Source organism: Leptosomus discolor, chromosome 6 (assembly GCF_034619465.1).
Source record: "Leptosomus discolor isolate bLepDis1 chromosome 6, bLepDis1.hap2, whole genome shotgun sequence".
In the NCBI taxonomy this organism is placed as follows: Eukaryota; Metazoa; Chordata; class Aves; order Leptosomiformes; family Leptosomidae; genus Leptosomus; species Leptosomus discolor.
The window spans coordinates 6,827,842-6,855,617 of NC_141396.1; the positions used below are offsets into that span (position 1 = coordinate 6,827,842).

A 27,776-nucleotide genomic window follows, 5' to 3' on the forward strand; every position below is an offset into this window, starting at 1 on the left:
ACATCACTGGCTAGATGCTGCTACTAGCCAATCTCTTCTGATCTATTTGGGTTGAATCTCCTTCAGCCTCCTCCAAGCTCCTTTCTCCCAGACATTGGGAATTCAGGTAATCACGCTGGATAAAAATAGCTCAGCCTGTTGCAGCCCTGATGCAAGTCAAGGCTGTAAAATGCATCATGTTCCCATGGTAGGAACAGGCACCTTCGTTGGTGCATTTCTCACAGACGGGAGACTAAAATGAGACTCAGCAAAGGGGCATGGAGGCGGACTAAGGTGCAAAGTGAAGGCAGTCAGCTGCTGGCACCTCTCCTGTAGCAGGAGCTGGAAGAGACATCAGATTCACCAAGAACAGTGCTCAGCAGGTGAGCAGGGAGCTGAGCTCTAAGGAGTTCAATACTCACTACAAACTGACTATTGACTTTTTCTAAAATCTGCTTTTCATTTAGTGCCATGGATTCGCCTTTCCTCTTTTTTATTCTCTTCTTCTCTAATCTCTTGCAGGCGTACATCTTCCCCGTCGCTCGGACTTGGCAAGCGCAGACCTGCGAATTAACGAGAACAATTGCTGGGTAAATCGAAGCAAACGCTGTGTCTGGGTTGCACTTTACTCCTCGCGATCTGATCTGATTTAGTCCTTTTAAGGTTAGAGACGGCGGCAGAGCGAATAAGGCATAGGCGGGGGCAGCTGGGGAACCCACCACTGTTTCCAAACCTGCTGGGTAATACTGGTTTAATTATTTCACTTTCCTCCGCCTGCTTCCTATCCCACCTCCTTTTGTCTGTGCAGATTGTAATCTGCTCAGCTGAAGCCTGTCCGCGCCTCCTCTGACTCTGCTGCCTAGGCAGTGACCTCGAGCCATCAGTAAAACACAAATAAGGGTGTGACCCTAATTCCACTGTGAATGCAACACGAAGTAATCCTCAAAAGTGTCCTTTTGACATTACAGTGTCAGGAGAGGTTAAATAAAACGGTCAGCAATTAATGAAAATCAGCCTCTGTCGAATCAGGCTCCTGTAACCTGCAGTGCCTCAGAAGTAAGAAGCACTTGTAACAGAAACTCAGAATCACTCACCTCCCCAAAGCCGCCTTTCCCTAGTACCCTGTACTGCCGAAACGTGTTTTTTGTTACTGGTTGCCTGGAAGAAAAGGAAATTAAAAAAAAAAAAAAAAGAGACACACTACATTTAATGCACTCACTGTGATTTATTTATTTCAGAGCATACTTTTGAAAAGCAAAATAGATAAATATTATATAATCACATTATTTCAAGGTAATCATATTATAGAATATAATATATAATTATGTAATTACATTACTTCAATACTATGTATGGCTTGAACTTTTCAATTCCAACATATTAAGCTGTAATAAAATACAACACATTAGTGAGTCATCAGTATAATTTCTGCTAGCATCTTAAGACCAAGGAGGGTTCTGAATCTCCATTACATAGCTTTGGCCTTTGTTAAGCAAAGGCGAGGCCTGAGAGCTTCCAACAAGATATTAATTCTCATGATATATAGGATTTTTTTTAAGGGTAGTGCTGGGCTAACACTTTATTGCTTTGCTTGGTCTTCAAGATGAGAAAAAGAGATCCAAAATTCAATCCACCAGAAAATATTTCTGGTGTCTTGACCTCAAACAAAACAGGAGACTGATGTGAAACAAGGAAAGAAACAACCCTGGGAACCAGTGTGGTGGGTTTGGGTGCCGTTTGCAGGAAGGGAGCGTAGGAATCCAAGCTCCAAGCCCATCCAGCCCCGCCTGGGATACCTGCTGCCTGGGTGAGCATCACGGGCAAGAGGGCAGGAAAAGCATCCCTTTCCTTTCAAGGGCCAAATTAAGGGTTAAATAAGTCTGTCTTTCTTTCTGAGGGCAGAGTGCTCCCTAACGATCACTAGACATGGTCACTATATGATCTCACAGGATTCCCACAAAATTCTGCTTTACCAAAATGGCTCCACCCTACATCTAACTTATACTTTGTTACCCTAAAACGTGGCCAAAGGAGAACTCTAGATTCAGAGAGACCCGATTTTGTGTCCACCACTCCATCACTGGAGTTTTACAATTATATTAGCTGTCGATATGAATATTCCTACCAGCTTGCTTTGCCTCTGGCGGGCAGCCAGTAGGCAGAGGAAGCACAATAACGTGGTTCTTCCCACAACAGTGATGATGAGGCTGATGACAATAAGGAGTAAATGTTAAAGTGAATCGTTACATTTGTGTTCATTCTTGTTTTTAAAAGTGGGGGAAGAAAAATATGCAGAAGGCCAAAAATAGAAGAGGAAAAGATGCTATTTTGAGGCCTCAGTGAGGATACTGCAAATGCTGTTGGGGTTAAAAGCAACAATTAGCAGTGATAACTACATGCTCAGCAATGTCCCTGGAGTAAATGGACTATATGACTCCTCCGTTGGAGCCAGCAGACTGCCAGAAGGAGCTGTTGATCACTCTGTGCTACTAACACCTCTTTGCTAATCCTAAAAACAGTTCTCCCAGCTTCTTAAGCCAGGCATATCCAATAGCTATTCACATTTGTTGGGGGAATGGAAAAAAGAAAAATCCTCAAAGCATTTCAGAAAATTCCTTCTCCCAAATGTGAAAATAGATAGGAAATAGCCTGGCTAGAGATGAATCATCTGACTTTTTAAAATTGAAATGGAAGAGTAAATGCTGGATTCAGTAAAGATGGCATGTGGAGATGCCTTGGCATGAAATGGCTCTCCCCTCTGCCCACTGCTTCGCTTCCCTCTTGTGAAGAAGCTTTGTAGCTTTCCAGGGAGAGGAACTGGCACAGCTCCTTTGATCTCCGAGGCATCATGCTGATACACACCGCTCATGGATCTGGCCCTAACTCATCTGCCGTAATTAATTCCATTTGTGGAACCCAGGGCTTCTCTCAACTCAAGGTCACTGTTACCCAGCAGTCTACATCTGCTACAGCCCTCACTGACAAGGAGAAGGCAGATGCCCCTTTCCTTACAAATTAATACCCACTAAGGCTGCCTGGTTATTAAACGTGCTTAGAAATGCCAATAAATATGGTGTCAGGACCTCTATGCCGTATTTTTAACTGTTTACAGTGATTTAATAATAGTGATAACTGATCCAGACAAAAAGTCACCATATTTAGATCGTAACTAAACAGAAAGACAACTGAAGTTGCTGAATGTACTTTAATCATACCTAATGTGCCTAATGGACCTAACACCATTAAATGGCCAAACAGTTGAGCTTTAGAGGCCAAAACTGGCTCCCTGGTGTTTTGGGCTGGATTTCTGTTTTATTCTTTACTACCCTAGAGAGCAGCATCTGTTTCAGTCTTGCTTGGGCATGGTGTTTGCAAATGCAAAAGTCAGAGACTGGATGCGTATCTTACGTTTAGCATTACAGGAGCACAAGGGCAAGTTATAAAAACGTGCAATGTGTCCTTCAAGCTGTGCCACGAGCAGCTCGTGGCGACAGGGCCTGCAGTGAAATTGGGCACAGACGTTTCTTAGACCACAGGAGATTTGAATTCCTACTTTTTTTATAGGCTGTAGGTCTTTTCCTATACTGTGCAAAAAAGGTGCTCAAGCTGCTTGCTGGAGCATGTCACCTACAGGACTGAGATGTCCCTAAAGAGAGAAGGGAGCGGCTGAGGAGTATTTATGTGTGTAAGCACACTCCTGGAGGATGAAGGAGCACCATCCTTATCCCGGACAACAATCGCACTCATTGGATGGTCACAGCTGGAGATTCAGCTCATGGTTAAATTGAGTCTAATGCCAACACAACCATGACTTTTCTATGTGGCATCTTCCTGTGGCTAAAGCCATTACCTCTTCTTGAACCTTCTAACAACAAACACTTAAAACCAAAGGCTAGAATGAGGAAAGCCTTCCTGGAGCTCTCTGGGAGAGCTTCCCTGGAGTACAGCTCAGCGAAATGGGGAATGAGTCTTGATGGGCCTCCCTGAAGGTCAGCAGTGAAAGGAGGGAGAGAATCACTGCACAGAGAGGGCTATAAATGGCAAACATTAGAATGGGGCACTGGTAATGCTGAAGAAAGGCCAAACTGTTTTTATTGTGAAGGCAAAGGGAGCAAACTACTATCTCTGCTGCCAGATTTTGAGCGTGTTCTACAGACTTTGTATGGACAGTGAAAACAAACCTTTTGTATTCATTTTTAATAATAATAAAAAAAAATTGTGGCACTTACCTTTCCAGCCACTTCCACTGGAGAAACCTGTCGAAGTACATGCTGTTTAGGTATTCTTGGAATGGTTCCCCACTGAGGTGGTCAAGGACAGATCTATCTCAGATGAAAAGGATATATAAGCATTTTATAATCCTGAACTTGGAGCAAAAGAGAAACGAAGCAAAAGGAGAAAACCCAGACTTCTTGTACGTTAGGATCATTTTACTTCTACTTTATTTTGTACTTTATTTTACCCACGTTTTCAATCTAGGAACAAAGTGATATGTTTCATAACAAGAGGCCTTATACAAGCTGAATAGTAATATGTACTGGTTATGCTTGCTGAAAATTAACAGGGCGTCTCCCACCGGCTTCAATGGACTTTTACAAAGGCTGTTAGTCACTAGACAACAAACGTCTTCGCTTCTGTTAGAAAATTAACACAACACCCTGAGGAACTGAGCTCCTGAACTTTGGGGGATGTTTACATCTGGACTGAAAATTTCTGGCTGAAGCCCATTTCTGTTAAAGAGGGACCATCAGAAGTGTTATTTTGAGGAAAAAAAAAATCCATTTCAATTCCTGCTATACAGAAGAAGTAGTAACTGTGATTAAAGTCACAGGGCTTTTCCTAACAGCTCTGTGCTTTGTAGAGTAAAGCAGAGGAAAGAAAGTCTGAACAGGGATGCGGATTTGTTTCTGGATCAAGAAAAGAATTTTGGGGCTTGCACAGTGGATGTACAAGTCTTTTGCATAATCAAAGGAGTAAAGGAATAAAAAGTCCAGTCTGCAAATGTGAGAAATAAAGATGTTGCTCGTGACAGGCAACAAGCAGCCAGAGACCAACAGACATCCCATAAGAAAGGCCAGGAGTTCAGAGCTAAGAAAAGATGGGCTGAGAGCTGCCTGAGATGAAGGTGGTCATGCTGTTTAACAGGGGGTTGCTGACCTGCTGGTTTTGGTTCTTGCCTTGCTTACTGGGGGCCACTGCATCCAGCTCTGCTGGCAGCATTGGTGGGGACAAAACATGGTTTTGGGTGAAAAATGACCACTTTGTGTCCATATCCACCAAGACAGAAATACTCATTTCTTGTGGTCATTTTTCAGACACTTTGTGTTTGTATCTAAGAGTATACAGACACTGGTCCAGATTTTGCTGGAGGAAAAAATCCTCTGTGAAGAACTACTCTGGTTTGGGAATGGATAATCTATGTCTTATCCTGGGGCAGTTCTAGATCTGAGTGAACAATTCACCATGGATAACGTGTCTCCTCAATATAGTTCTTCCCTGTTCATGAGCCACTATCCATAATTTTTTGGAATTTCTCAGCTGTTTGAATTTTTTTTGGTAATTCTTGCACCATCAATTTGGAACAGGCAGGTAACTGAACACATTCAGTATTCAGAAGTCAAATTGTTGTTGTCTTCATTAGCTTTGATTGGACACAGATCATACGGTTTCCCCTAAGTGGATTCAAGCTTACAAAATAAAATAAAAAGTAAGTCTTAATGAGCGTTAACAAATGTCCAAATTCAAAGCCAGAATTCATGGGGAAATTGGAGGGGGGTGGGAGCAGATGGTCAAAATATTAAAGGTCAAAGCAGAAGTTAGTTATACATGCATTTCTCCTGCAGACTGATCTTATCTATGAAGACATGTCTGAAACTCATCCCTGTTCCTGCTCCTACAGGACAGCAAGCTTCACATTTGTATGTATGCCTCCCTTTTTTGGTCTGACTGTGAACTCTTCCAAAATTAACATTATTCAGTACATTCAGTAAATACCAACAGCAAATTTTTAAAACTTCCTTTTGACCCCATTTCAGTCCATGTGAAATGACCAGCATATTTATTAACAAGGTCTCAAACCTGGCTCATTTATCTGTTTCAGTTGCAATGAAGGAATGGCTGTTGGTGAATACGAGCCTGAATTAAGTGGTGTCCAACGCTAGCCTATTCCATTCAGTTAATTAAAAGCTGCACGTATTTTAAAGAACAATAGCTGCCTTTCAGCAGTTGTTTGCTTTTTAGTTGCCCTCTTTGGCAACAACAAAGTGCATTTTAGAGGGAACTGTCAGCTTTCAAACTGATTTGAGAACTGGAAACAGGCATCGGGGGGGGTTGTGTCGAGCACAGCTCTGCCTTTGTCACTGGGACTGGCACACACAACTGGTGCGAGTTATACGCACATGGTGTCTACATGACACCAGGCCAATGCAAGGAAACTGGTTATGTTATAAGAGAAGGCCAGAAATAACCCACATCTCCTACCAATGCAAAGAATAACTGAAAACAGAAAAGGTCAATGAAATGAGTCAAAACAATGAATGACAGTGGAGCGAATTTTACAAATCCCCATTACATCATCCAGGGAAAACAAACCATGCTCAGCCAGAAACCACATGGGCCAGCTTGCGATGATCCCTCCTTTTCATATTTTTATTGGTTTATGATCTACTGGCGTGAGCGTACTCGGGTCAGTGTTTGCAAATGCAGATTGCATACCTGGAGCTTTAGCGCATAATAGTCCAAATCGCCTCACCGCTACAAAAACTGATAAGCCTCTTCCCAGACAAAGGATGAAATAATGCACGTTCGTTTGAACGCCACAGACAGACAGAAAGCATTAAAAAAGCCCCATTCTCCTGGTGAAGATTTTCTGGAAAAGCCACGCGGAGCAAGTTTGCACATTCCTCTGTCTAAATGGACTGTATAGCCACTTAATTTTTATTCACTTTGAAACAGAGATGTTTTCTTTGGATACATTATCATTGTAGCTCTTTTCACACAGCATGAAATCCATGGCTGGTTTACTTGGCTAGAACACTCTGTCAAATACCTGAAACACTAAGTGCCTGTGTGTAGTGTATATAATGGCATGGAAATATTTATTATATTTTGTTCAGATGAAATGACTTCACCGCTTGTCAGCTATGCCTCTAGGATAAGCTGAAGATACCTGCTTCAGGTTCAAATTGAAATGTCTCTCTTTACCTGACACATTCCTTACAAGCTGCTGATTGCAGCCCTGCAATCTTTGGGTATCGAGTTATACTTACTTTGTACAGTGAGAGAATAGCTCTTTGCAGGGGCTGTTTTCAAGTTTCTCCTCTGTCTGTTGGATAAGATCTTGACTGACTTCAGGAACGAAGGCTGGAGACTGGCGAGAGAAGAGAGGGGCACATTATCTCTGTGATGAGGTGCAGATTCTCCTCTCTTAACCGTGTAAAAGACACATTCATTATTTATGCCCAGAGCTGCTTCCATTCAATTCCAGCGGTTGTGTAAAAGCAAAGGAGCTTTACGTCAAACGGCAGTAAAATAGGATACCGTGGTAACTCGCTCCACATTCCACTCTATCCTCACATTGCTTTTCTGCTTTCTCCTGTACCTTCACCTCCTTGCCCAGCCTCATGAATATGCAGGACCCACTCCTTGCCAATTCTTTGAACTGCTTCCTTGCATCCCATGAAAAATGTGCTGGCCTGAACTGTATACAGGCCATTCTCCTAAACAAAAGAGAATTTGCCCAGTGTTTTCACTTCATTGATGATTCATTGTGCTGTCTGAAAAATCCATCTTCTTTTTTCTTTTTTTTTTTTTTTTTTTTTTTACCAGCAAAAGAAAACAAGAGCAGAGCATTGGTATTTATTGATTTATGTATAAATAATACAAAAAGGTGCTCGCAAAAGTGTCTGGGCACCTTAATTCATTATTAGAAGGACGAAAATAATCCAACAGTTTTAAAATAATAATTTCAAAAAGGAACTCTGCCAACCAAACACATAAACTCTTTTCATCCTCTCCTCCCTTTAGAGAGAATGTACATTCAGCCCCTTCAAAAAGCCCTTTCCAAAGAGAGGTCTTTTGCAGTGTGCCTTGATGGTTAACCAGTTTAGGACTTTTGGGACTAATTATCTATAAAGACAGTGTTTAGGCAGTCCACATTCTTACTCATTGACAGTATACTGTAATTATATAAAAAAGTATATATGCATGTGTGTGCAGGAGTGAGTGTGTGTGTTGTGTACACTTATTTATAGACATTTCTCCTGTTCACATGAAAGCCCCTTTATATAACCAATCGGATTTGGCTATTTTCAATAAATCCAGCCATAGATGACAAAATCCTCTTTCCTTGCAGAAGCCTTAACACTCAGTAAGGTTCCCCATCCATGGCCACGACCACCAGATGTGCTGAGTGGGTGGGTCACAGAGCATCATCACTCATTCCTGGCCAGATGTTCTCATTAACTCACCCTTAGTTGGGGATATCTTGGCAAGCACTGAAATGCATTGCAGGCAGAGTTCAAAAACACTGGGAATGAGGACAGAGGAAGGGGCAGAGGTGGAGCCACAGAAAACCTCCAGCATGGTGAGAGCTGAATTACGTCTTTTATCTTTTCCTTCCCACTGCTGAAATGTGAGTATGATCCTGGTTGTGACATGAAAAAGTAAGTTTGTTCCACTTGAATGTTTTTAAATAGGAACATGGTTTACAGAACTGTCTGTGCATGCTGCGTAATGCACTCTCACTATTCAACCTTGACAGACAATCTGCAGAACACGCTGGATATCTTTGACCTCACTGAAATATTTCCACATTTCCTCCATATATTCCTCCATTTCCTCAGCAAAAGATATCTAGGGAACACCCACCTTTAATTGCAGACAGAATATATTGCTAATAATTAAGAAGTCTCACAGTTTCTTGAGAGGTAGATGAGCCCCCACATTATCATCTAAAAACTGAAGAGACTGAGACAAAGCCAGATTTTCTCATCTTGATTGGCCACTGAGGTTGACAGGAACTGAGAACTGTAGAACAAGTCTCAGTAACGCAGACAACTTACAGAAATTCCTAACTGTAGATGCCCATGACTAAATCTAAGTCCCAGTTCTAGTTCGAGAGAGTAAGTAGAGGCAAGAGTGAAGCAGTGAAAGAGCTAGGAAAAAACCTCAGAAGTCCTGTTTTCCAGTCCTACAGCTGCTGCATTTAAACTACTGAAAATAAAAAGGGGAAAAAGGGGAAAAAAAAAAAAAAAAAGGCTTTTAAAGGAATATTCAGATACAAACCAAAGTGTAATGATTAGCAGTATTTCAGCTGATTTCAGATAGAAACCACATGACTTAGACACCTGTACTTTATAGTCTGCATACTCAGTGGGGTGTGTACACAAGCTCATCGGCAGCCCAAAGCTTGTACGTGGCTGTGTGAGTCCGCTGCTCAGAGACCTGGTTATCTCGACCATCTTTCTGATTTACAGGGTACAGGAACACCACTGAACTCCATAGTCTTTGTACTGCTGTGAACCAGGAGTGTCTTCTGACGCGAATGGAGTTGCACTTAAGTAAAATCGATACTAGGGCCTCTAATTGAAGTTACTACTAATTAAATCTAGAAGTTGTTCTACATTTATAGGCGAAAATTGGGATTCAAAAGCTAAGTACTAAACCCCATAATTAGTCATTTAGACCGAGTGACCTGATTCTTACTCATCCCAGGGAACTTCATTCCCCTGTGGGAATTCATTTCACAATGGGAGGTAAGTTGCCTGGAGGTTAGTGTTGAAGATCATGCCCATGATGCATTATAGTAATAATTCCATCAAATTTTGTCTGAGATCAAAGCACATTTGGGGAAAAAAAAAAGCATCAGCTAACTCTTTTTGATAAAGAAGAAACGAAATTCTTAAAGGGAAAGGAGAGAAGAATGAGCAAAAGAAACTGTAAGACAATGTGGGAAGAATTTAAAAATGGCACGAACTGTGATTCCTCTCTCCAAGTTTGTGGGAGATACACTCACCACTTGATTTTTCAAAACCACTCATTGCTGACCTTTGAAGCTTTGCTTCCTCTGAACAAATCGAGAGCAAGCTAACAATATCAAGGTAGGTAAAGACATAAATACACTGACACCCTGCACTTGGACTAAAGCCTTACAATGCAGTGCAAACACTTTACTAGACGACTTCATTTTCTATAACAAACCTGCACTTTTTGTCACAGGTTGATCATTTCCAAAGGTTTTATAGGCCCAGCAAAATATTTCGTGTCATTATTGACATGTGACCACTTCATAGTGTGAAGGGCAGAGCAGCTGCACCACATCTGTGGGAGGAGCACACCCAACCCTTTCCAACTCTGCATACAGTTCTAGGGAGTCTTTGTATGATCCTTCCTGAGATTTAACTTGAGCCTTCATAGCTCCCACTGCTCTCATTAAATAACCATGACTGCCATTTTACCTGTTTGAGTACGGTGCATACCTACAGCCTTCAAATGTTCAAACAAAGCCAGAAACAATTACAAGCCAAAACCCAACCCACCAACGTGCTTTTGCTCCCCTGGAGAACAATTAGGTAGCGCAGGTTATGAGTACAAAAAAGCATTTGGATCCCAAGAGTGAAAGCTTCGAAAGGTAACACTTTGGCCACTTTCAGAAGAAAAAGTTGCTTCTTCCCTGGAGAGGTGCAAAACATTTCTGCAGCCCCGATGAAATGGTTAGTAACACCGTTCTCCCACTGCATTATGGGTAATGGCTGTAAAAGCAAATTCAGCTTTTACAGGGGAACGGAGACACCTTTTCCAGCGTATTAAATGTCCTGTGGCAGCTAGGAGAGTCATACACCATGATTAAGACCACTACATCTGAGTGTGTGACCAAGAATATTCTGCTAACTCTTCAGAAACACCTGCAGAAACCTGTTACGTTTTCTTGTATTCAAAACAAAAGGCTGGGTAGTTTTAACAAGTACAGTCCTATATTTCCCCTAGTGGCTATTCTGTTTCCTGGAGGCAAAGAAAGTGTTTCTTGACCTCACTTACAATAATGTAAATCAGAAAAAATGCCAGTCAAGTCAACAGAGTAAGGCTAGGGTACGGCTGATGATGGAACTGAAAACAGATTCGTGGCCCAAGATTCTGGCAGCTCAAAAGTGCTTACATTGATCCAACAACAAAAATTTCTCTCATCACGTTATCCTTTTCAACCAGACATTAACAAATGTCTGAAAGTCCAAACTACCTTCACCAGGTTTTAATCAAAATCTCCTATCTCCTGTATCTTCTCATTTATGGCCAGAAACTGAAAACCTTCATGTAAATATTCTGCTGGCAAAGCAACGTATCAGTTTTATGATGCCCTCTTGTTTAATTTTTAAGAAAAGAATGCAATTAGGAATTGGATTAATGATTGTCTGAGAAACAAGAAATGGACATTCAGTTACTTATGAGTGCCATTAACACACTCTGAGAAAAAAGTCTCCACTTCTCAACTTCGTTTTTTCTAATTTAAAAGACAAAAGAGATCCTCCCAGCTGCTCTTCCATTTCAGTAAATGGCATGAAAACAGCTGAGATGTCACAGACTTGTTCAAGGTTACTTGTGCTCCTGTCTGCAAAAATGGGGAGATCGTTGTTCCTTCCAAATTAAGCCTCTGGGCCTGCAAGATAGTTTCCATATTTTGCTGAGAGGTTGATGGTGGCTTCTTCCCCCTTCCTCTCCTGTTCACTAGGATGCAACCACTGACAAACAGCACGGTGGTTAGGGTTGAAGCTGAATGCAGTATCACCCATAAATACCAGGTTCTTGGAAGCGGAGAGCACTGCAGGCTGAATGGAATCTGGTCTTTCCCGCACTACCACAGTTGTCCCTGGCAGCCTGAATGCCAGAGGAGCCCTGCCAGGCAGCTGTGTCTGTCCGTGCTGCGTCTGGTACTGCCCATGTCCCCATGCTCAAGGACCGAAAAGAAGCAAAACCTGATTCAGATCAGATGAAAGCTTCCAGGCTGTGTACCTCCCCATTATCTGTTATATTGAATGTCATGTTGCATCACCGTACTTTAAAATGTAAACTCTCCTTTTTTGACAGCTCTGTAAGTTTTGCTACAGGCTACTTCACTCAGCCCTTCAAGACACAGTATTTGTTGACCTTCACTGAACAGGACAGCAAACAAATAAGCCTTCTCATAAAATCTTCTCTATATGTTTGCCGTGGTACTTTTACAACATTTCTTTGTAAGTGTTTCCCCTCTGACTGTGTGGAGAAGACGCCTGACCTTTTGCCAATCTATCAGCTAATCAAATTCTTTATAAAACAAGCTGAAATGCCAGCAGTACCAAGGGAGGCATTCAGAAGACCTTCTCTGGTAATTAATTAAAACATGCTATTTGTTCTAATTTTCCTTAAGACAGAACTTCCAAATGTTTAAAGTGTATGACATCGGTCAAGACGTAGTGCACTATAGGTGTTTCACTGTGGAAGTGAAAGCAGACAGCTAGCTAGCAGGGGTTTGCAACTCCAGTGAGCAAAAGCATTCTCCTGACAACCCAGCAGTTGGGGTTAGCCTTTCGGAAACTGAGGTGGGGTGAGTAGCAGGTGTCGCTGTGTAATTGACTCCAATCACTTCCGATAGCTCTACGGAGCCCAGAGCAGTTGCACATGTAACACAAACCTGCACGTGCAGAGTTGGTTTCTTGTGTGCAACACTGCTGTTTCTGTGGGAAAAGTGCCCGAATGACAAAGGGAACTGAGAGGGACGTGCTGAGACTCCAGCCAGAGACACGTATCCAGCTGGGGTCCGTTTGAGAAAGCTGTAGGGAGCTGATGAGAGCACCAAGTGTCTGCAGGGTTGAGAAACATGCTGGGGAAAAAAATGCCAAAGGGAAGTGTTGAGGAACTAGATTTGTTTAGTCTGGAAAAGGAAGAGTGAAACATGATAAAGGTGTTTTAATATAGAAATGTTTTTAATAAAGAGGGCAGGGATCAATTATTCTGCATGTTCTGCTCTACAGCGGGGGAATGATGCGAAGGAATCCACTTAACTGGGTACAAAGGCTTTTTTTCTAATTTTTCACATAGGGAAGCACAAGAACAGGCATATGAATATTGTGGACTCTGTTCTCAGAGGTCTGAAAGTGTCTGAAAGAGGTCTGAAAGACCTCCGAGGGTAGACAGGCATCTGTACTTGATCTCTGCTCAGTGGTAGAGGTTCTTGAGCCCTCTCCCAGTCCTTTGTACCAATGATTTTGCAAAACACTGGACGCTGCAAAACACAGGCACGTGGCATGGCCCCGAGAACAGATGAGGAAGGGAGTTTGTATTCTGAGTGCTCACCAAAGGAAATCTGGAGCTCTGAGCAACGGAATAAGTACCTTTGCAAATGAACAGTCCTGCTTCAAAGACACTTGTCTCAATCACCGCTGTTTCCTAGAAAAAAGAAATGGCTTGCAGAGCCCTGAACTTCAGATCAGAAAAAGGGATAGCATTGACTTCGGTCAGACTGACTTTGCAAGAAACAGAGCAGGTCCGTAGCCTGGAGGTAATTCTTTATCCTTTCACTGCCTTTCACCTAAGAACCTCAAAATATTAAAGCTTCATTGCATGATTAAGTCTTCATGAGCTAGGTGGCAATCTCTCAATATTTTACAGAACAGTGAACAGGGAGGTTAGGAGTTGCGGAAGAGTTGATCATCATCTGTGACTGAAATCAAAGAAGTCTTACTAAGATAAATGAAAGCTAGAAATGCTCAGATTCCTCAAATCAGTGCATTTGTAGCTTGCAATTACTGAATAAGGAACAGAAACCTAGAAATACAGGCTTTCATTTTATACCAGCTCCTGCCAGTGGATGTGAGTCATTTTAAAGCACAACTGCTCATCACTACAAAAATTACACGAACCAGAAAGATACCACACTTTTTAGATGGAATAGTCTTCATGCAAACTTCTGTCGTAAACACAACTGCTTTCCTGGCGAGTTTCAGACATGCAGCCATGATACTGAAACATGATGAGTTGTTTTAAAAGTCACTTGCATAAAATAAATAACGTGCAGCATATGTTATGTCTCAGGTTATGAAAACATTCCACAACAAACTAGCTTAAAACAATTAAAAATCTTTCAGTCAATGGACAAAAGTTCAAGCCATAACTTTTCTTGAGCTGTCTCCGGTTCCAAGCACTTCTGTCTTAATGAGATGTGTATTTTCAGATGCTGACAGCAATTTTCCACATCTAATCTATTTGCAAATCTCCACACAGATTTGCTACCAGTAGAGATCTCAAAACTATGAAAGAAACAGGCTAAAATGAACTTTGGTGTGAGATGGCGCATGATGGGATGAAAAGAGTTCATACACAAAAACCTGGAAATACTGGTTTCATCCAGCTGTTATGTGGCTGCATTTGATTTGCACTCACAGGGCCGTGACCCAAGACCAGCAACGGAGAGCAATGGTTTGTGTCAAGGATGGGAAGTCTGCCACAGACAATGCCATTTCTGCTGTGCTTTTGCAGAGTCACATAGTTCTCTAGCTGTCTGAGGAAGGCTCAGCTAGCACGGGGAGTAGCAGGACAAGTAGCAATGGGGTGACTGTCCTCAGTCCTTTGAGGCCAACACTCATAAGGAGCCATAAAAGAGGACTGAAATCAGAGCAGTTACTAGAAAAAGCGAGACTAGGTAGATATATACAAGTCATGCTGGTAGGCGCAAAATCAAGGAAAGACAAGTTTATGTGCTCAGGTAATGCATGTTTTTGAAGGGGAAAGGTAATGGAGGGCAAAACAGAGGCCATGAAATTGTGCCTCTATGTGCCTCCAAGGCTGATCTGCTACTTGTGGCTAGAGATTCACCCCAAGAACTGGCCTGTGGTATCTCCACTGGGGTCTGCACTGCTGCCCTCAGAGCAGGAACATGCCAGTGCAGGGCACAGCCTGGGCTCTGCTTGCCCCACCGCAGGGAGATGTCTGGAGCCACTTTGGGTGACGCTGATGTCCCCCCACCTCCCCGCTTTGGGCAAGGGCAGGCCAGTGCCAGCTGAGATTCAGCCTGAGCTACAGCCTGGGAAGTATTGACCATGCAGCTGGTGACTGACGGAGGAGAAGTGTGAAGGGGCTGACGGTGAGAACCATAGAATCATTTAGGTTAGAAAAGACTTTTAAGATCATGAAGTCCAACCGAGAAACGCAGAGGAAAGCAATGGAAGAGGAGATAGAGTGTCTTGGTGTTACATTGATTTTGGGAAACCTGGGTTAGGCATGTGTTTCAACCTGGTGAGGGAAAGGTTCCCAGCACTGTCACAGCATACGCAGTCTCCTGATGCTTTTTGGTGTTATGCGCAAAAATGTTGGAACATTCTTTTTTCTTGCCCTGTGTCTGATCTTGTCCGTTCGGTTTTAGCTGTATATGTAGTAAACAGCCAATTCGACATCAGGAGCAGCTGCAACACTTTAAGTAATCAACTTCTGCATTTTCTTTTTATTTTTTTTCCTACCACAAAGTCATCTGGGTCTGTATGAGGCAAACCAGTAAAGCACAAGGCTTCATAATTCCAGGATATTTGCTTTGAGATGACAGATGTAGGAATTGGCAGTGAGGTGGACGTGGAGCATGGAGAGCAGCTGCATTATTAGCAGCAATTTATCTGTTACGACAACATGTAGACATTATACCTGAGAATGGGGGCCTGTAATGCCAGGCACTACATACACATGTCATGAGAGCTAAAGCTCCCAAAGCAAACCAGTCTCAATAGCCCTGGGAGTGGGAACTGGGGCCAAAGACATGAAATACCTCACCCAGTATTACAGAGTGGGTCAATGACAGCGGAAAAAATTGAACCCTGTTCTCTGATCAAATGGCATTTTCAGTACTGAGGACAGGATCACTTGCTGTTAGTTAGATGAAGCAAATCAGCAGGGCCTATCAACTGTGGGGTTTGTTTTGTAGCTGCAAGCTGATCTGGAATCATGATGAATCTGTTTTCCCTCACACTCTACTAAACTATCAAACCATGTGTTGACACACAGAAAAATACAATGACTGAAGACAATAGAGCCCTTAGCAAACAGCTCAACATGTTCTTCTGCCTGAGGGGCAGAAGTCATCCATCACAAAAGGCAACGATAACCACCTCAGTTCATAAACTCATTTATTGCAGTACATCTGATGTAGCTTCAAGCCCAGTTGCTTGCTCTGGACTCGCTGGGCTGCCTCTTGGGTCTTGGCAAGCCCACTGGTAGGAAAAGGACAAGTTTCTTCTCTGGGTTTCCAGCATCCTTCCTCTTTGGTGCTGGGGTATAAGTTGTAGCCTTGAACTATGCCCTTCCTTGGAGAAACTTAGCAACCACTGAGGTTTCCTTTCTGACAAGTGCATAGAAAGTATACGAAGCATTTTTCATGGCTCTCCTGTTAATCAGCAACAGGGCCTGCTATCGAGCTATACCTTGTTTTTCCTGTTCTCAGTAGACCTTTTTGTAGCTGCTCCTTTCTAGAAACCACATTTCTGTTCCTGATAGTGGCAGACAAGCAACTGCCATGCAAATGGTGTGAGTCAAAATGTTTCCTACATAATGCTCTTCAATCCAAAGTGTGGTTTTCTTGGAATGTTAAATTATTTGATTCAGAGAAATTTGGGGGTGTAACCACAACATGAGTTTTGGAGCAACAAAGGAAGAGAAAAGATTGCCTAGATCAAGGAGAAATTTCTTCCTGGCTCCTGTAGGTGACCAGAGGAAATCTTAAACACTCAAAGCCCCATAGAAAGTAATTTTGAAATAACAAATTGTCCCATGAGACAAAATTTAGTTGTTTCATCAGCTTCTTTTGCAAGTCCAGTGAATCAGCTGCAGACTTTATACTCTTCAATTAAATAGAAATACTCACCGCAATCCCAACCAGCTATGGGGTTTTGGTACAGCTTAGTTTAAGAACCTAAACTGGTCATCACGGAAGATATGCTTTTGACTTCAGTTAGTGACAAACTGGGCCTCACAAGAAGTACTTGGCAAGGTATTTTTCGGTACCTTTAAACGCTAGTCCTTCCCCACCCATACTTTTTAAATAATTATTTGAAAGCCAGCTTATAGAGGTTTCTTTACCAAGGAAAGAAATTTCTCCTCCTTTCTGTAGACACATAGATTTACTGGTGTAGGGGTGCTCATAAACTAGCCAGCTGAAATTGTTTTATATAAAGTTGCTTTAAAGCGGGGGAAGGGAAAGTATGCTTTACTTGTTGTTGCCTATTTTTCTGCATTAAAAGCATTTTGCACACAGATTAAAGGATGAAAACACAGATGAAATAACCAGTACCCGTAGCTGTCAGGAGGATGAAGAAGGTAGCTTAAGAAACAGAGTAGAAGAGAAGGCTGATACTAACCAGGATTTTCTAGCTACCCAAAAGCTAGGTTACTCTCACAGTCCTTGGAAGTGTCATGTAACCTTTTTTTTGTTAGCAACCCAACCGAACCATTGCTATAGCGCATTACTACAAGGAGCCAGATGTTCGATAAAGCATTTTGGGAAAAGAATGGTACTCTCAACATTAGTAGCAACAAAGATGACAGGACAATTTTGAAAGCTTCTGTTCTCAGAAAGTTTTTCTCTCTCATCACGTGTGCTTAATAGGTTTGGATAGCATCCAGTGTCCAGCCTCTTATCAGAACCTTTCTACCTTTTAACATCCTCCTGCACTGATGGATAGCCTAAACATTAGCAAGCAACCTTATGTTGCAACAGTCATAGCTTGGCTTCCTCTGGTAAACCAAATGTCATTTGTTCCATTAAAAAAAATCCCTAAATCTATAAACACTCATTTACAACCTCAACGTTATTGAATGGCTTTCTTGCAGGAAAACAAACAGATCCCTGCTTGAATTCACTCCTCTGAGACATAAGCCTGTAAACATGAGTAACCCTTCCCTTGCAAGCGATCCTCGCACTGAAGCCCACGAGCTATTTGCTTTGCATGAAGGTAGCTCATGCATGAAGGCCTGATCCAGGCTGTGCTCAAGTGAATGGCTGTAGTGCTATCAGTCGCAGCGGGGATTTTGCAGAATTTGCCTTCATCTTTTTCCATTAGCGGATCAAAATCCTGAGGAAACACTTGAATGAAGAAATGAAAAATCCCAAAGAGAGTTCAGGAAGGCCTTGAAAAGGATTAGGAAGTGAATTAAATAAACACCAGGCAGGAACGAGTGGACCACTCACAGAAAGACTGGAAACACCCATGAAAGCAAACAAAATCACTAGCACTGCTGGGAACAGGGCATTCCCTAATCACCTGTGTCACACGATCCATTAACGATCATATGGTAATAGCCATCTGCAAAGAACTGAGAGGGAAGACATTTATTGTAGGAGATGACACACTGTTTGCAGTGGCATATTCCGCTCTTCCTCAGTTTTGCTTGTTGGACAAACAGCATCTGTGACATGGTAATAAACTTGCTATATGCTTCATTTTCGACTCAGGTCAGAGTCTGGCTTGATTGAAAAATAATAAATTAACATACAACCTGAGGCTTGGCATGCAGGCTAAGTGAATTTTGTAAGTCTAGTTGCATTACTGGGAATAAAAATATTAAACATGAAAAGTTTGAAGTGCCACATATCCACAACTTACATATGCTGATTATTTTTAAATCCATTTGTAACTAAAAGACTTTTTTTTTTTTTTAAAAAATCTGCTTATTTTCTTATTTTTTGCACTTAATCTAGTGATATTTTAACAAATTGAAATATATTTGTTTTCTGTGAAATTTAAAACATTCCTTATGGTAATGCTGTGATTCCTGGTTCCAATTCAAAATAACACACTCTAACATTATTAGCTTAGTGATTCTTCTAGTTGCCTTGTCCCAGCCAAAGGTGTCAGCCTAAGGCATCTCATCTGAATTTGCCTGGCCCATTCTTGTGAGGCTACTCAGCTGCTGAAGTCTCTAGATGTTTTTCCAAATTCCTAATTTCCTATTACAAGGGAATCAGATGAGAAATGTTTATGTTTAACTTCCATTTTCATCATGTGCCTCTTCATTCTCTTCTTTGTTGGGATCAAGCATACGGTTGCCTGTTACTGCTTCCAAGTTTAGCACAACGGATCCTGAGCTCAGAGAGACATTTGTTGAATCATTACACTTTTAGCTTCAGAAATCCAAAGCTGAACCAACCAGAAAAGTTGCTGCAAGTCGCAGCGGGTGGGTAGAAGGGCTGTGGAGGTCAGGTGTTCAAAGGGCTCCCGTACCATCGAGAAATCGTACACAGAAACCTGTGTGGATAGCCCATGCAATGTAATTTAATGTATTATGGATTACACCTAGCATGGAATTCACCTCATTGAACTTTAATCACTAAAACCCGAGACACTCAAAGTCTACCTGGGCTCCCTGTAGTCAGGGGGCAGAAAGAGGCATCTCATCTCTCCTACCTAGATGCCTCCCTGTGTTTGGACAACCGAGGCTGCAATATGTGTATCGGGAGAGTGAGGGGCTGGACTCAGCAGAAGGCTATTTTAATGTCATTCTGTGCAAACGCACAAAAGCCATCTCCTGCAGATTTCTGGATGTTTTACAAGCCAGTGTTTCAGACAGCTGGAAAAGGCTGATTCGTTTTTTCCCATGTGGGCAAAATTTTCAGGCAGAAGAGGCTGTTTCTGGGGAAGCTGAATGAACCCTGAAGGCTTAGAATTAACTTCCCTGGCCATTGGATAATCCATATGAACTGAGTATGAGTGATGAGGGGTATGCAGAGGGACTAAGGAAAAGATGACCCCCCTGAACATGAGAGGAGGAAACTATAATGAGCATATTCATTAGCCAAGGGCAGACAAGTACATCCTTCCTGTTCTCAGATAATCCTGAGCAGACGGCTCTTTATTTGCACAGTGTCCTCAGCCCTTTTGGGTGCCCTGGCTAGTCTCCGAGAGGAGTCAGAGCAGCCTGGGGGGCCTGCCCTGCCTCAGCAGACAGATGTGAGCCAGGTTTACATGTGTGGTTGACATCAATTAGCTGAAGCAAGTTTCCACTTCCCAAAGGGTCAAGTCAGAGTAATTCCAGCAAACAGAGGGAAGCTAGAAGGCTTTTGCCCACTGACCAAGTCATCCCAATGATTTTCCTGACCACAAACGACAAACAGTTAAGAAGCATGTGAACTTGGGAGTGTAACCTCTCCAAAACAACCAGGAAGGAAAAGCGGAGCTTCAACTAATAGCATTGCTTAGCATAAACCCAGTGTAGTTAATGACTCCAGCCCAAACTTTCAACCAGTTTGAGCAAATGCATTGCAAATGCAGCCCTCCTTAGGTCTAAAGGACAGGATGCAGGACCGCCCAAGGACCTATTCTGGGGCAGCATCTGGGACAGAGCAGACTCCATGTTGTTTCCATAGGCTCTCATGCAGTTTGGCACCATTGCAAGAGACAGAAATCCTCAGTGTGTTTAGTTAACTAACATTTGTATTATAAACAGTGAGTAAAGGAGGAGGAAATAAGACTTGAGCAAACCGTGAGAAAATGCCTTTTAGTCTCAGACCACAGCAAGGGGACTCCTAATCAAGGCAACACTGTGATTTTTCAGATTCCTCTGCCACTCTGTATTACAGCCTGGCCCTAGTGACAGAAGAATGCTTATTAAAATAAATTCTGATTAGAAAGCATTGATTTAGTAACAAGGTTGCTGTTCTGCTGCTCAGACATTTTCCCAGAATTGAACTTTGGAAAGATGAGCTTATGCAGAAAGTACGCTGAGAAGGTACTTTCCTGGACCAAGACATAGTGATCAGCAGAGATATTGATTGTGCTGTCTCTGGAACAACAACAAGAATTATGTATTGATTTCTCTGGAGACTGGATTATGTATCGATTATGCTAGCTGCAAAGCAGAGGCCTAAGTAATGCTATCATCTGTGGCTAAAATGGTGCCCATAGAGTAGTGAAGTCAATAGAAAGGGGAGATGAGAAATCCATTGAGTCAAAGGGTAAAGTCTCAGGGCAATTAATTAAATGGCAAAACTCTCCTTGGCTCAAGTAAGGCCAGGACTTCTACTTAAGTATTTAGCATCCTGAAAAGTCTCCTAATAGGAACCCAAAGGACACAGTGAATAATGCTTTGAGCAAGTAAATAATTCTAGCCCATCCTGAATCCATGCAACACACTGTGTTCAGACAGGCACTTCATTCATTGCTTACTTCAATTGGATCACTAATGAAATGCATAGGGTTTAGAAAAATTTGAAAACTAGCTGTGGAGATAACTCTTGGACTAAGCCTTAAGGGACCATCCACTGCAGCCAGCGAAAAGCGATATTGTGTTGGCCTTTTATCAGCAAGACAATAAGCTTACAGGAGGACGGAGATGACTCGCTGGATGTAAGTGATATAAGCTGAATTTGTACGAGAAAGGTAACAATGTAGAAAACAGTCCCTGAAGGCTCACCTTTCAAAACACGAAGCCTGTGTCTCCTATTAAACTCTGCAGATTGCTTTACAGAAGCTTAATGTTTCTTTCTTTCAGAGCTTCCCTTACAGTGACATTCAGCTTTTGGTTTGGCCATTCCAAAACCTAATTATAACACATTCCCTAGAAGGCATTAAGTAAGACTAAACAGTTAGAGGAAAAGGTCTCTGTACTTGAATCCAATTCTTGGTACAGTATGACCTGCCCTTCCAGGATCCAGCCAGAATCATTAAAAAGTGGTACATGAAACTTTCCTTATGGGAGACGGAAGGCTTTAGTGATCAGCGAAGATGACTCACTCAGAAGCACAAGTTTGCGTTTATTTTGGTGGTGAAAATAGGAAGGGGGAAAGAAATGTCAACGAGAGAGCAACCAAAGGCAAAGCAACGGTGGGCAAAAAGAAAACTCCTCTTTGACAACGCCCAGAGCTGAGAGAGGGTGTTTGTGAGCAGGAGCCTGGACTCAACTGCATGGCTTTGTCCAGCAGAAGGGCTCATGTATCATTTTAATTTCATCCCACCCACATTACATAGCTGTTTCTTCACCATAAAGAACTGATTTGAGAGAAGAGCACATTTTAGCCAGTAGACAAGTGGAAGGCCAGGCACTGCTGATCAGCCAGTTTCCCTTTCATGGGACTTTTCCCTCCCTTCCTTATCCTATAATTGTTCATAAAAACAAAGACATGTTTTCGTTTAGCAAAATACCCATTGCTAGCCTTAGACTGGAGTAAGGAGGTTATTGCTGTGTCCCGCTAACCTCTTGCAGCACAGAAAGAAATTGCAAACGTGGCCTTTATTCTGTGCGTTTCCTGGAGGAAAGGAGACTGAACAGGAATTCAGATAAGAAAACTAATGCTGTTGCTGTTTGTCGTATTCTGTGAAGTATATTAATGGGGATAACAATACACATTAGACATCCTATTCAGTAACATTTTTAGTACCCAGCTGAGTCCAAATATAACCTATAATGGAAGATGGAGACTGTCTTAAGAGCCATTTCAAATCAATTTAGTTTTATATAGCGTCTCTTAAAGCATCTCAAGGTGATTTACAGTGAAAAAGAAAATAATGGGCTAATGATTTACTAGATTAAGGCATGGCAGCTGTCAGGCAGGATGGCAAGAATTGCTGCACGGAGATGCAAAACTCTAATTTGAAAGTGGTACAAAGGTAAACATGTCTCTTTGCTCTTCCAGTACAAGAAGCAGCCAGGTAATGAAGCCAGGCTGGGTTCAGTTTAACTCAACTGTTCCACGAAGCACTGAGGGCTTTTCCATTTACAGACGGAACCGGAACCTAAAACTGAAACATTCCCACTCAACTGTTAAGATTAGGAAAAGCCAGGAAAGAAATATTTGTGACCAATTCATTTTAGCAGTTTTACCATCATATTTCACAACCTCAGAAATTTTAGACTTCCTGTGGGTTGGACTTTTGCCCTACGGGCTTATTAAGTCAAGAAGGCAGCTTTAAGTGCCTTTTTCATGGAAACTGTTAAAGCCTCTCTTGAAGAAGCAAGACTCCAGTCAAGAAACCTCGACCTTGCCAGTGTGGCAACCATTGCGCTGCTCCTGTCAAGCAAAGGCAGCCTGCAGGTGGAGTTCCCTCCAGATCACAGTACTGAAGCGGCACATGCCTCGTTGGGTCTCTTCCTCTTAACGGACAAGGCCCTCTCACCAGTGCTCGTCCCCACATAGCCCCTGAGGAGCAGCCAGCTCACAGCTGGACCTCCTCAGAGCAGCAGGTTAACAATCCTTCAGAGCATGTTTCAAGGATGGGGGTGTCTTCAGCTAGAGGACACCTCTCCTGTGAGCTTTCACTCTCCTGCTAACCACTCAAGTGACGCTGCTACGGAAGCCATGAAAATGCCTGTATTTTGGCATCTGCAGCGTGAAGATCACAGGTACTCCTTGCATTCCCCTCCCATCAGAATGGCCTGTTGGATATGAATGTCTCAGCAAACTTTAGGCAAGAGAGAGGGAATACTAATGTCTTCCTAGGTGAGGATCTGAGCACATAAAATCATAGAACAGCTCAGGTTGCAAGGGACCTTTAAAGATCATCTGGCCCAAACTTTTGTGGGAAGGGGAGCCTAGATGATACTACCTAGCACTCTGTCTGATAGCATCTTGAAAACCTTCAGTGATGAGGACTCTACCATATCCCTAGGGAGGTTGTTCCTACGTGCCACTTCTTTGAGGGCCTAAACCATCCATTTTCCCTTCCAGATGCCAGGACACATTCAGAATTTGTCATTGCTGTTGCCTGTAGGCAAGGGAGATAGCGGAAGCCTGACCCACTCATGCCGTCCCTGGTGTCAACCACAACTAAAGGCTGTTAGACCTCTTCTCCACTTCCCCAGCGAGCACGTAGGGGCTGCTCAGGATGTTAAAGCTGCCAAGAGCCTGAATTGTGATTACTTGAAAAAGTGACTCCCCCCTCGACCGTCTTGGCAAGCACTGAGCTTGTTTAGCAGCCTCGGGGCTGGTGCTGAATGTTCTCACACAGAGCTCTCCACGCGGGAATTCGCTGCTCCCACACGGTTGAGTCTGCTAACATGGGTGGTGTAGCAGCATCTTGCAGACAGTGGCTGCGTGAGTCACGTGAGGCTGTTAAGTACTGGCGTGATGTCTGTTCATCTGGGAAAGTGTTTTCTTTTCCTTCCTGCTGTGCAAGTAGTATAAGTTTTATTAAATAAAGTGCATGGTCCCTATGCAAATGAATGCACTTTAGAATGATGACATACCGACACATTGTATGTTAAATATGTATGACATTTAAAAACCTAAGCAAGGACTAAAAATAGTTTATAAATATTAGAACGCATGAAGTCTACTTTTTTGTTTTCATTTTGCTTCTGATCCTGCACTCTGGGAAAAATACTCCTCACATTATAAGACTGAATTATCTGTCCAAGAGCTAAACCTGTAATTTTATTCTATCAGTCAAGCTGTATGTCACACTATTTTTCTATCAAGACAATCAGGTTTTCTGAAGCACAGACACATACCTACTTAAAAGAAGCGTTCCACTGAAAGCAGAAGACTGGAATCAGTGGCAATTTCTATCTTTCAAGGTATCATGATAACTAAACGGAGAAATGCAGCTCCTAATGACAAGAAGGTTTTTCTGCTGGCCAGGATGATATTCCATTAGGATATTTGGATCCAAATTCACCTCTTTTGATTGCGAGCATCTAACCTGGCTTCAAATCACTGACTTCAAACGGCTTAAAATGTGTCCTTTGGAGATTCTTATTTCTCTTTCTTGACAAGAAAGGACAGTAGGCCATGAGGTAGTCCTAACCTGAATACCTTAGTTAGGTATCTAAAAAGAAATGAAATTAATCCAGGCCTTGCTCTAGTTTTTTAAATATTTGTTGTGTGGGAGACCTGTTAGAAAATCTATTATTCTTGCTATGGCACAGTCAATCTTGCCTCTGGGAACTATCTTCTGCTACATGGGGCTTAAACATCCCTCTGGGAAGAAGCAGAATTTTCTCATTAAGAATAAAAAGTGCATCAAGACCACTGCAGACATTAAAACACCACCACCAGGGAGGCAGTTTTAGATTACAAGGGTTGCCTTCTGCCCAAAGATGTTAAGGTAACTTGCAAATACCAGGAAAGCTTCAGAACAGACTGTAAATATCCTGTGCCCATTCCACGTACTGACCAACCAGGCACACAGGTCAAATTATGAAGAGCAGAGAGAGCATGGCAGAGAATGAAAACTCCAGCTCTGGAGTCCCAGGGATTTCCCTTCTCGTAACACCACCATTTTTTCTTGATGAAGAAGCAACTGCTCTCAGATTGGTCTTCACTGCACATTCACTTACTTCACTAAACTATTCCATGTGCTTCTGCTGCACTGTGGGTGGCAGGAGTGCCACGGGACAGCAGTGAAGGGTTTTGGCATCTGGAAACCTGCACTGAGACTGGCTGAAATGAAGCAGTTCTATCCTTCTCTGACTTTACTAGCTCTGCTATCTTTCTCCACTTCCAGATGGGAACTGGGGCAGCGGGAAATATTTTCCCCCAGTATTTGTCCCGCGTTCCTCTGTTGACAGAAATTTTAAGACAAACGGTCATTTTGGTGGATTTAAAAAGCAGTGGGACTCCATGCCCCTAATGAATGGGCAGCAGGAACTCATACTGGCAGTGCTCAATGGCTGCACATGAAAGTAGCCAGGCTCAGTAAATGAAACCAGATCCCAAAATGCAGTCTGAGATAACTGAAAGTATGCATTGAAATTTATTGTAGGAAAATGACTGACCGGGAAAAAAAGTGGTCTGCTCTGCCCCTGCACCTCCAAAACATATTGTATCACTTAAATGCTCTAGAAAGACATCTGCCAAAAATGAAATTAATTCCCCTGATGGTCAAATGTATTTCTCTTGTAAAACAGTTGAAGCAGCAATTGTACGTCTTGATTACTCTTAGGAAGGCAATTAAGGAAAAACCCTAGGATTGTTCTTGTGTTTGAAGTTGGATGTTTACAGCTTACTGGCAGTGACTTTTGTTGCAAAGGTTAAACTTGGTCAGCAAATCATCGTAACTCCTCCAAAAAAGGGTTAGTCCCAGTGCAGCCTGTCCAAAATTCCCGCAGCAGATGTGTAGTTCTGTTCGGAGTGCCACCCTGTGGACACGGCTGCTGCCATGGGCTCCTCTCCTTCCAACACCCCCAGGTACAAGGCTCAGGAACCCACAGCGGTGGAAACAAGAAGGGGTGATAGCACCTCTCAGCTCCAAACGACGCTGTCCCATGTCAGTCTTGCGTGTCCCTGGCTACCCTGAGGCAAATAGTGGGGGGGAGGAGCAGGAATTTTTGTGCCAAAATACAGTGTCTGTTACCAAAGACCATTTTTGCCCGTGCTTTCTAAACAACAGTGTATGAAATGCCACCACCTCTTTTGAGTTGGATAGGAAATACTTGTGGCACCTGTCAATAACAGCCAACGTCTCTTGAATTACACCACGGATGCAGAGCTTTGCACACCAAGAAGAGACCAGAGAAGGCCCCTGCTCGTCCACAGATGAATTAAGCCCCTGGTAAGCTCAAGTTCATCCTTAGAAGTCAATTTCTGGATTGGATTATATTTTTTTTTCTCTCTCTGACTGTTTGTATAAGACTTTCAGGTTTATTCACTGGAGATTGCCACCATAAATTTTAGGAGTCTGGCTTACAAAGCCTATAAAAACCTTGTTTAGCAAAGGTGTGCCTTGCAGCATTCCTTCAGTAATGCCCCTTTGGCTGCCCCTTACCTCTGGGGTGAGGTATTTCATCATGATTTCCTTTCCTTTCTCTCCCAGCTTTTCATCTGGAGCAATTTCATATTCTGCCTGGAACAGATATAAAAACAAGTCAATATTTGCACTCATGTTTCACCATTATAACTTCATTTTGGATGTGGCCTTAACGGAATGCTCTGTCTGAAAAATCTGAAGGATAAATACCATTTTCTGATGGAAGTTAAACCTGTATATACAGTCCTATTAAAAACCTTCCACTGTATTTTGACCAAATCCTAGTGGTGCATTTTCTGAGATAATCTCTCTTAATTAACACCAATACAATTTAGTTAATTTACATTTTATAGCCTTGCCAAGCCAGCTTTCAGAAAGCATTCAGTGACAACAGACGGCAACTTTATTTGGCTTTGCTCAAAGGGAAGGTGGATACAGGGTAAAATTATTTCTCTGGCTAGTAGAGAAAGTGAATGTCTGTTAATTCTCGCCACAGCGGTATTTCAAGCACCACTCCAGTAGATTGTCTTTTTGGTCAGATGTGTCCTTCCTATTTGTTTATGTCTTCCCCTTAGTCTAACAATACTTCTGCAAAGCAGAGCTACTTGCCCATCACTTTTAGTGATCCTTGACTCAGTCTCTCCAGAAGGCAGATCTAAGAGCAGGTTACTTAGGAACAAGATAAAACAAGAGAGACGATTTAGAGGAACAGACACTATAGGCAAAATTCTCTTTGACTTCCCCAGTGCATTAAAAAAAGAGAGCACGACATTTCCCCCCACAAAGTTTACCAGCATTTTAAGATTCTAACTATTCCATGTGTTGTAGCATTACTGACTTTTGATGAATTTCAGGGCGTTTACATAAGAAGCAAAAGAAGCATTACTTGTGCACCACAAAGATGTTAATCACTTCAGTTAAAGTTTTGGATCCATGGCAGGCGTTCGAAGGAAACATGTGCCGCACGGGACCCCATGGCTAAATGACAAAGACAAGTTCTTAGAGACATTCCCACTTGGCACTGCCCAGGATATGAAGCTTTAGCCTTAGGATCAAAATATTTTCCAGAAAAAAAAAAAAAAAAAAAGAAAAAGTCAGCCTAATAGC

The 27,776-nt window shown here is 42.4% G+C and overlaps 1 protein-coding gene across 1 annotated transcript in view; it reads right to left on the reverse strand.

Annotated features, from left to right (window-relative positions):
* Positions 1 to 26,726, reverse strand: part of GRK5 (G protein-coupled receptor kinase 5) — a 49,244-nt gene extending 22,518 nt beyond the window's left edge. Inside the window, exons 1-5 of the mRNA XM_086467409.1 lie at positions 26,688 to 26,726; positions 7,248 to 7,348; positions 4,209 to 4,301; positions 1,074 to 1,137; positions 402 to 542 (exon numbers count right to left, since the gene is read on the reverse strand). Of these exons, the coding sequence (XP_086323535.1) occupies positions 402 to 542; positions 1,074 to 1,137; positions 4,209 to 4,301; positions 7,248 to 7,348; positions 26,688 to 26,711 (423 nt within the window). The 5' untranslated portion in view covers positions 26,712 to 26,726. The remainder of the gene's footprint in view (positions 1 to 401; positions 543 to 1,073; positions 1,138 to 4,208; positions 4,302 to 7,247; positions 7,349 to 26,687) is intronic.
* Between the last annotated feature and the right edge of the window lie 1,050 nt (positions 26,727 to 27,776).